This window comes from Coturnix japonica, chromosome 1, assembly GCF_001577835.2.
Source record: "Coturnix japonica isolate 7356 chromosome 1, Coturnix japonica 2.1, whole genome shotgun sequence".
NCBI lineage: Eukaryota > Metazoa > Chordata > Aves > Galliformes > Phasianidae > Coturnix > Coturnix japonica.
The window spans coordinates 25,675,214-25,684,936 of record NC_029516.1 but is presented as its reverse complement, the minus strand read 5'-3'; the positions used below and the strand labels follow the sequence as shown (position 1 = coordinate 25,684,936).

The window sequence follows — 9,723 nt, the reverse complement described above, 5'->3', positions numbered from 1 at the left end:
AAAATGGAAAATCATCACACATTTCAGTAAAGGAGAAAATAAAGTGGTGGTATTTTATATGATTTACTGTGAATAGAATTCTAGAAGTTTCTGCTTGTGTTTGGTCATAAAGTCCTCTGTTAGTTCAGCAAAGGAAAATATATTCTGTGTCCAAATTTAAGTCTAATTTTTGGCATACAAGCAGTCTCATTTTCCTTTCTCTCCTGCCTTAGTGCTGGTAGCGCATCCCATCACACAGGGCATTACTGAATTTTCCCTGCGGCTCTGAGAAGTTCTTGGCACATGGGATCCTAAAGAAGAAGCTTTTCCCAAGCAGGAACCCTAAATACCAAAGCCTATTCTTTCCTTTTCATCCCCATGCAATTACCCCGAGCATCTTTTCCAAGGTTCTGACATGCAGATGCCACTTTCTCTCCAGCTTTGAGATACATACGGTGCATAGCTTCTTGGTTTTGGAGTTCATGCAAGGGAAGTGGCCTGAGTCACTCAGCACAGTCTGCCCCTTGAACCTTCCCTTGAGAGTGGATGTAGACTTCTTCCACTTCTGCCTGGGAAGGCAGAGAATCATCAAGCTGCAGGTTGGGTCTTTCCTGGTATCTCTGGGTACTTTTGCCCACAAGAGTAGGCCCTATTCTATCCATAAAGTTTGAAACAACTGAGAGTAAAGGATCAGTTCAGAGAGCCTGGAAATAATGCACCTTGCAAAAGGAAATCCACTTCTGTCATTGACACAACTAAATAATTATGGCTGTAGGAATACAAAAATTCCTGTCTGCATGAGTGCTCACCTAGGTATGTGATGGAGCTTGTCAGTGTTATACCACATCACTGCAACATGGAAGGGCAGAGCCTGGCTGTGCTTCGCTAAGCCAGCACTGGACACAGGCATCTCAATTAAGCAGCATTATCAAGTGATAGTAATCATCAAGTTGTAGAAAATGCAGTTTGGATCAAAAACTAGCTAGGTATTATGGCAATCAGGCTGTTACGGAAGGAGGTGGGAGATCGATTGAAGTGCAGTTCTAAAAAATGCCATATGTAGCTTCAAGTTTGCTGAAAAGACAGTATCTAACAGCACCTAAGCAAGACAGCATCCAAGTTTTCTTATATAGGAGCCAAAGTTCAGAGAAGGAGTGGATTTAATTGGGAAGGAAGAATAATTATAATCTCACCAAGCTAAAGGAGAGTAACTGAAGACATCTCATGAGAGGTCTAGACAGACTCCTAATGAATGCTCATGAAGCATGGAAGAGTGCAGACACTACTGATGCAAGAAATCCCAGATACTCATTAGTCTGCCAGAAAGAAAATAACCCCTGTAACTACTGCATTCAGACTGCATTAAATAGAACTTTACAGACCACTTTGTAAAGAAAATGAAAAACTAGGGGAAATGGGCATCGGTTGATTCCATATGGAAGAGATACATTGCTCATCCGTTTAATAGGAATGGTGGAATTTAAATGGAGATGTGAGAGGAAGCCAAATGCCAAATTCCTGCAGTAGCCAGAAGAAAATGAATACATATTAACAGTTCAAAAGGTATATTAAACAGCTGACACCTTAAACTTGAAAATGCCAAAGTAACTACATCAGTGAAAACAGGTAATCAGAAGATAAAAAATGTTGATGCAAACGTAAAGTTATTAAATAGATAATTAAGATTATTTTGATCAAGATAAGCTTGATACATAACAAAAGTTTTACTGATTCAGTCTACTAATGGAAGACCAGTTGAGATCTCAAGGAATAATATAGCCCCTCTGAATGTCCATGAAGTTTAGCGGAAAAAATTATACACCTTTATGAACAGGAAACACTGAGAACAAGACATGCATGTAGCATTTAATTAGTGGCATGTGCCTATTTCCAACATAGTACACATACGTAGTACATTTATTGTTTATAATGATTAGCTTAAGTCAGTGTCAGCATACTGCTGAAGCTAAGAACCTAGCTATATTTTCTTGTAAGCAAACAAAGTCAGCTGTAATACTGAATTCATTTCAAAATATACAAAGTTCTTAGCCCAAAATAATTTATCAGAGTAAATTTGCAATGGTGATTTACAGAACAGCCCTGATTCTGGTTTACCTTCAAGCTGCACACTGTTTTGTGGTGGGGTTCAGCCTCTTTATCACCACAGCAGTGGTCCTGAGAAAGACTGAATACAAAATGATCTTGTTTTCAATCTCTGGCTTTATTTATTATAAGTAAGTTAAATATGCAATGCTAGCTCCTGCTGCAGAAATCACAAACCTAGATGAGATGCACCATGATCTGACACAGAGAACAAGACAAAATATTCAAGATTTAGGAAAACTGGTAAATTTTAACCTAAATATGTAAAGTTCTGCTTGAAAACACATGGCTAATAGAACGTTATGCTATTTAACATCTATTCTAATGTTAAATACCTTTAAAAAAAAGACCATTGAAAAATAAAGCAAGTAATATCCTGCTTGTTAAAAGAGCTGCAGTTACTTTGGGTAGCATTTAGGGTAACAGGTTATTAAGGCCTATATCTAGCTTTTCTCACCTGAGGCTACCTGGCATAAAAAGCTGTGTGTAGGGGGCTATTTATGTCCACCCAGGTCCCATTAGTTCAAACCACCCTATACAGGAGAAATCTGTAGGCTTGGTGAGTGTTTCTAAAGATACTGAACTTTTCTGCTATCCCCAATAAACACCCTAAAAAAAGGAAAACACCTTTTATTTTTCCCCAGCTTTAAAGATATCTATGCCACAAATAGCGTTCTTAGTATTGATATCAGGAATTCTTCTGCCATTTGACTAGTTTTGTCATGATTTGTAAATCACGCTGCTTGATCCTCAATTGCTTAATTAAAACAAATACCGCAGGACACTGCAGAATGCATCTGACAGGTAATGCGGCCAATTGACTGCAGAGGAGAGTACAAGAATCAATCCTATAATGAACTGGTGTTGGGTGAGGACACCTGAATATAGGAAAGTACCTAGAAGTCCCTGAAGAACTCTCATCATCACACATTAAATTCTAAGTCTTGAGGGTTGGCATGCTGACAGAATAAGTATTTAAGCAAATTCATTTCCCTCAAAACAGATTATCAGTGTATTTCCAACACATTCATGTCCTGTGCACTAGAAACTGCTCACAGTATCAATAAAGAAGACCACATTTTTAATCTCATAATTAATTTTTCAAAGAATATGCTACAGAAAAATAGCGCACTACTACTTTTACAGCGATTTGCTCTGCAAAATGCTGTTTTCTTCAGTGTATTATTAAGGATCTATGAATTCATGTATATAGGCTGCAAGACAATCAAAGCTGAGTGGACAGCACTCACTGAATATTCACAACTTTCCTCTATAATCAGAAAACAGTCATTATCGAACATATTTCCTTCCACCTGAGGAGAATATTCCAACATTCCAAAAAGAGGAGAAAGATCTGTTCATTCTGTGAGATGTAAATTGTGTTTTTGCAGTAGGAGCTTCCAGTATTTTCTGTATGTAGTGTAGGCCTTCACTGAACTTATAACCCTCTTGTGAAACAGTTATGTAAGTTGTTTTTCTTCCACTAAGAAAGTTGCTGAACAGAGTAAAAAGCTAAGATTTGGGGTGTTCTGACTTGGGTAGAATTGAGACAGGTAAAAGATAAGGCAAGACTGCAAGGTGGAGGGAGAGTCCAGCACAGGACAGAACAAGTCTCACAGAGATAGGAGGACGATAAAGTACAAAATATACCAAAAAACAACAGGTTGGTAACAGACCTTATATGGAAATGTATCATAACAGCAGTGCTGGTAAATTGTGAGCCTGAGATGCTTGACTGATGAGTGAGGAACAGGAGAGCATTACCTGCGTTGGGTTTGGAGTATATAATGGAATGAGTTTCACTGACTGGTACGCAGTTTCTTCCTTGCCAATAGGCGGTGTGCACCCATTACTGCAATAATTAATAAACTTTGCTGTATCACCAGGATCCTTGCCAAACCTGAAATATTTGACTTTGAACATTTCTCACAATTCTAATAATACTATCTCAGGAAAAACAAAACAAAACTGAACTAAATGAAATGAAAGGACACGGCATTTATTGAAGAAAAATTTAATAGAGTCAAAGTGTACAAAAGCTATCAATGAACACGAGACAGACAGAAGACTAAAGAGTAACGGTGGCTCCACTGGACAACGTGTAATACATGCCTCTTTACTCATTTGAAAGAGAATCAGGACAATTTTGTCTTTTTAAAACAAGTGCTTTATAATTGTCCATTCTACGCAGTTATGATGACCATCCTAACGCTACTGCCCCAAATGCAAAACTTGCATGTCTCAGGGAAGGCTGCACCTGGAAAAGCTTGACTCACTTATACCGACTCACCTCATACACTTAAAACAAACAGGTTTTGTTTTTCTTTTAAAACTCACTTGCAAGTCATATTTTATGGGCAACTGTCTACCAGCTAAGATTGGCAGTGATTGATGAAACATTTTAAAGAACATTTGTAGTTCACACAGTTTGCTTTAAATACTTAGAGTATCATGACTGAAACAAAAGTGAATGTGTATAGAAGGGCAGTCAAAGGCTAAAAAGATACTTAAGAAGAACCATTCAAAGCCTTTACTGTATCATAGTCACTTCAAGTGTTGTGAAGCAGTTTTCCACGATCTTGAGCTTTTCTTCAGAAAGCAGGTTTTCTTGCTTCAGTTGTTCAATAAGAGCTTCCAAGGACCTAAGTCTCCCCAAAGTTTTTACCTCCTGCATTTCAAGTAGAGTTATCTTAGAGTGGAGCTTTGAAATTTTCTGCCAGAGGTGCTCTCTATCTATGTCTGGCTTACAATATGAATGCTCAGTTTGTAATATTTCAATTCCATTATATGCATTCATATGCAGAGAATTATCTGTTTCCACTTCTTCTGTGTCAAGAAATTCTTGTTTAATAGGCAGGAAAGATCCATTTACTATTTCAGGCTCTTTTGGACTCTCCGCTGGTACGATGATAGCAATGACAGATTCCTCACCTCCATCAAATTGTTCAATAGTTTGCGCGACTGTACTGACCAAAACTGCATTTTCAGTTGTTGGCTGCACTTCAACAGAACAGCCTACAACCTGAGAGTTCGGATTTTCAAGTGAATAGTCAGTAATTGAACCTAAAGTATTTTTCAGAGATGAATTTAAGTAGTCAGGGTCAGAAAATTGCAAGACTGTAGTTGTACAACTTACTGGAACTTCTACAGAAGCATGAACATCAGTAGCTTCCACATTCTGGACTGCTGCTGCCATTAAAACAGGCTCAGGTTGATGTACGTGCTGCTGAGATGAATTATCAAGAATGATACTCTCTCCTTTGAAGTCTCCTCTGTTTTCAAGCTGTAGTTTCTGCACTTGTAAAGATTTACTCAACACAGCTGAGCAAATTACTTCTGCTTTTTTATTTGGGTTTTCTGCAGTTACAGAACTTTTCTTTGGTTCAAGTGGTACAGGTACTTTATTGGACTGAACATTTTTAGTGCTTTCTTCCAGGTCCTCTCTCTTTATCTCTTGTGGGCTGTTCTGAGAAGAGCCTTTTTCCTGGAGAAAGAAAAAAAAAAACAAAACACACACAAAAAATTCATACCATGGAAGTACAAAACACCCGAGACTGATTACCATTCTTTATTACAACTGAAACACTGTATTAAATACATGCATATTAAAGATCCACAGTAGAAAATTACTGCTTTACAGGTGCATCAAAGTTGTTTCAGAAACTATTTTTTAGTCAGGCAGTTTACTTCAAGGAGAACTTACCAACAGCAGAATAAAAAGAAAAACTCGCAGAACAGTAAACTATAATCACCACATGATTAGATTTAAGATCAGTATCCAAACAAGCTTTTTGATGTCAGTCACTGAAACAAAAATATTATTCAGTGTATTTTTTCACAGGCCAGATGGAACAGCCTTTGCAGCATATCTTTAGTAGCCTACAAGTGTTTGAGAGGCTATTAACAGGAAAAAGAAACGTGGAGTTTGAAAATAAGGCATTCTGAAGTCAGTGATTATGTACAGTTAATTCATAGAAGGCTTTAAAAGAGCATTTGATTATAAGGAATAATTGAACAATAAATAGATATTTACAATATTCTCATAGGAAATTATTTTCTTCCTAAAGGAAATATTTCTTCAATGTCCAGTTATAAACAATGCTGAACCTCTGGTCAAAGCAGCTGTATGTCCTTTACACTATGGAATTATGTGCTAGTTTCGTGTCACTTTCATTAACAAAATATTTTGATGGAGCGATGTTTATTTTTTAAATAAACTACGATTATATTAAAAACAATTAGAATATATTATTGCATAAACAGTATCATAAAAAAAGATAGGAACACATTACCTCATCATCTGGGGAAGAGAAAATTGTTGGCACAGCTGTATGTTTCAAGTATCTTATACCCCATCTCACATCGAGGGAATCAGGGGTAAAATGATCACTGCACAAAAGCTGGTGTTTGCTTGGAGTCCACGCATCGCGTTTCATATTCCGCAACCATTTCTCAAGTCTCTCTTTATCATGAAGTGGAAATCTTTATTAAAACAGATGGGAGGGGCAGCAAAAAACTGTTAGTTTTTGAAAATGTCTTTATGTTTAAAAAGAAAATAAAGAGTATTTTACTATTTCTTACAATGCTGTCCTTCCTTATTTGAATTCCTTTCAGGGAATTCAAGCGATTCCTTTCTATTTCATTTTAATCCAGATCCTCCCTCCACCAGAAAGTACTGTCACTTACATGTTAACCCACTATTCAACCAAATGCTTTCTAATGGATATCAGCCCACGAGTCCAGCAGAATTTCTATTGATTTCTGCTGGTCAAGGACTTCAGACCTTCAGGCCAATGTGTTTAAAAGTCTCAATTCTCTAATGCTTGCTCAAAAAGCATTTCCCCTGTTGTCAGGAAATACTGAATTCATTAAGAAAATGTATGGTCTCATCCTTACACCAATAATACCATTTGTAGAGCTTTGGTTTTTTTTTGAATCTTACTATACAAACTAAGCATCAAAACTTTTGTTATTATTATTTTTTTCCATTATTTAACAAAGAACCCCTTAGCATACATCATACTTACGACTGTTGAATCACTTAGAAATGCAAATAATATTTCCACTGCAGGATTTAACTTTTGTTAAAAACATAAATACACACCAACACAAAACACTTCTCCGTGTTGTTTCAAAACCTAAGCTTTCTCAGTGTTCAGTACCCAATGTTGCATAATCCATAACTAGCTTTGCAACCATCTAACCTACTTGAAAATGAAGGCAACTCAGTGTTACTGAAAGACACATATATAAAAAACTGATTTTGAAAGTATATGCCCAATTATGAAAGTATATTCCCCAAATTATGTGGGAAAGAGAATTAAATTATAACAAAGTGAGCAAAGATGTGTAGTTTACTCAATGAATAACAATATGCAAAAGCTAAAGAGAAACTAAATGCTTGTTATGACGCATGAAAAGCCAAGTTATGATGGTAATGGCAATACAAACATCCAGACTACTATGAGCTCTTGCACCAACTGCACAGCCATGGGCAGCATTGCCAGTCACTAGATCAGGTTGCCCAGCGTCCCACCCAACCTGGCCTTGAACACTTCCAGGGATGGGGTATTCACAACCTCTCCAGGCAACCTGCTCCAGCACCTCACCATCCTTTGAGTGCAAAATTTCCCCCTTACATCTAATCAAAATGAGTCCTCTTCTAATTTAAAGCCATTCCTCCTTGTACTTCCATTGCCCACTGGTGTAAAAAGTTGATTCTCTTCTGTTTATAATCTCCCTTTAAATATTGGAAGACCACAACAAGGTCTACCCAGATCCTTCTCTTCTCCAGGCTGAACAAGACCAGCTCCCTCAGTCTGACTTTGAAGGAGAGGTGTAACAGCCCTGTGATGTACAGCCCTCCCCCTGTTCTTTTGATGCAGCCCAGGATTCAGTTGGCCTGCTGAGCTGCCAGTGCACACTGCTGGCACTGATAAGTGTTTCATCTAACATGATCCCTAGGTCTTTCTCAGCAGATCTGTCATGAACAATAATAACTGTAACCAAAATCTATGCTTTTGAGTAAATGATATCATAAGTGACAAATGCATTGGGTCATCAAACCTAACCTGATCATAACTGTAGGATGTAAAGAGAATCAGATACTGGCAGTGTGAAGGACAATATTCACATATTAACTTGCTCCTGCTCTCAATGCTCTCTTCCCCATCATCAGAATCTGTTCTCTGGTATGAATGAGCCTCAGCACCTCTTCTGCAGGACTGTGTTACCCATAACACAGCGCAATTCAATGGCTGCAGAAAACAGCTGTGTTTTTGGAATCATCTTTATACTGGTGGCATATGTTTGAATACAAACATGTCCCAGAACTCAAACTTGTTTTGATCATCCACGTGACATTCACATTTGCCAAAGCAATATAACTTCTTTCCACTCACTTTCATGATCATTCTATGTTGATTACATATACTGCTGAATCATGCACTATATACATTCAAGTTTATGTAGTTTCCTTAAATTGAAACTAAAGCCCTTTTCAAAGCTGTAATAGGTAATAGGTAATAGTCTTGTGCGGGTTGGAAGGGACCTTAGAGATCATTGAATCCAACCCCCGGGATTCGAGCCTCTGTGTAGCAGAGCGGTACTTCTACCACTTGCACCACAAGTCTGTCTTCCTGTGGGTATTCCTACATGGCCTTCCTCATCCTGGAATAGCAATCACTGCAACAAACTTACAGGTCAGAATCACAGAAACCTTAGAGTTGGAAGGGACTTTTAAAGGTTATCCACTCCAGTTTCCCTGCAATGAGCAGAGACGTGCACAGTTAGATCAGGTTGCTCAGGGCCTGATCCTGCCTTGCCTTGAAAGTCTTCAGGGATGGGGCATCCTCCACATTTCTGGGCAACCTGTTACTGTGCCTCACTACTTTCACTGTAAAAGACTTTTTCCTTATGTCTAATCTAAATCTCCCTTCCTTAAGCTTGAAACCTTAAGCTTGAAGCTCTATCACAACATACCCTGAGTTAGTTTAAAGTTCACAGTATCAGAGTCTCGTGTGGGTTGGAAGGGACCATAGAGATCATCGAGTCCAACCCCTGGGATTCGAGCCTCCTGTGTAGCAGAGCGGCACTTGAACATACATCAATAGTGTGCTCAGGTTGCTTCATCCTAGAGAAGAGCAGACTGAAGGGAGGCCTCACAACAGCCTACAGCTTCCTCAGGAGGAGAGCAGAGGGGCAGGTACTGATCTGTGCTCTCTGTGGCAGTATCAGGGCCCAATGGAGCGGCATTGTGCTGCACCAGAGGAGGGTCAGTTTGGGGATCAGGAAGATTCTTCACCAAAGGGCGGTGGGCACGGAACCCACAGCTCCGGCCCCGCTTGGTTTCTCTCTCTCCCGAGGGCCCAACCTCGCCCAGAGCCACCATCCGGGGGCGGCTCTGCGATCCCGGTCCCCCTCCTCGCTCACTCACGGGTAGAAGCTGAGCTTGCGCTGGTCCCTGGCGCTCTGCCCGCCGCGGTTCTTGCAGCAGGACGCAGCACAATACCGCGGCATGGCGGCTCGCCCCAACCCGGCCCGGAACCATCCGCGCGGCGGCAGCGGGGGGCAGCGGGGGGCGGCGGTCACGGGGACAACGGGCACCGCGTACACACGGGATGCCCCGCCCGGTCAGAGCCC

At 39.7% G+C, this 9,723-nt stretch overlaps 1 protein-coding gene across 2 annotated transcripts; it reads right to left on the bottom strand.

The window, feature by feature from the left end:
* Positions 1-4,060: 4,060 nt before the first annotated feature.
* On the bottom strand, positions 4,061-9,712 carry THAP5 (THAP domain containing 5). 2 transcript variants are annotated; one of them, XM_015854176.1, is made up of 3 exons: positions 9,518-9,712; positions 6,375-6,564; positions 4,061-5,566 (listed from the first exon to the last, which is right to left on the bottom strand). In XM_015854176.1, exons 1-3 carry the CDS (start codon positions 9,598-9,600, stop codon positions 4,613-4,615), a joined length of 1,227 nt encoding a protein of 408 aa, XP_015709662.1. In that variant the 5' UTR covers positions 9,601-9,712; the 3' UTR covers positions 4,061-4,612. The 2 variants fall into 2 exon arrangements, with proteins under 2 accessions (XP_015709662.1, XP_015709667.1); XM_015854181.2 differs by lacking the exon at positions 9,518-9,712 and adding an exon at positions 9,064-9,428.
* Positions 9,713-9,723: the final 11 nt, after the last annotated feature.

What these genes read in the sequence shown, in the direction of transcription:
- THAP5 (XM_015854176.1), bottom strand. Translation starts at nt 9,600, where the DNA reads ATGCCGCGGTATTGTGCTGCGTCCTGCTGCAAGAACCGCGGCGGGCAG. An exon ending in CGCAAGCTCAGCTTCTACCC is followed by an intron (nt 6,565 to 9,517) that starts GTGAGTGAGCGA and finishes GTTTTAATAAAG; the next exon opens with ATTTCCACTTCATGATAAAG. An exon ending in TCTCTTCCCCAGATGATGAG is followed by an intron (nt 5,567 to 6,374) that starts GTAATGTGTTCC and finishes TTCTTTCTCCAG; the next exon opens with GAAAAAGGCTCTTCTCAGAA.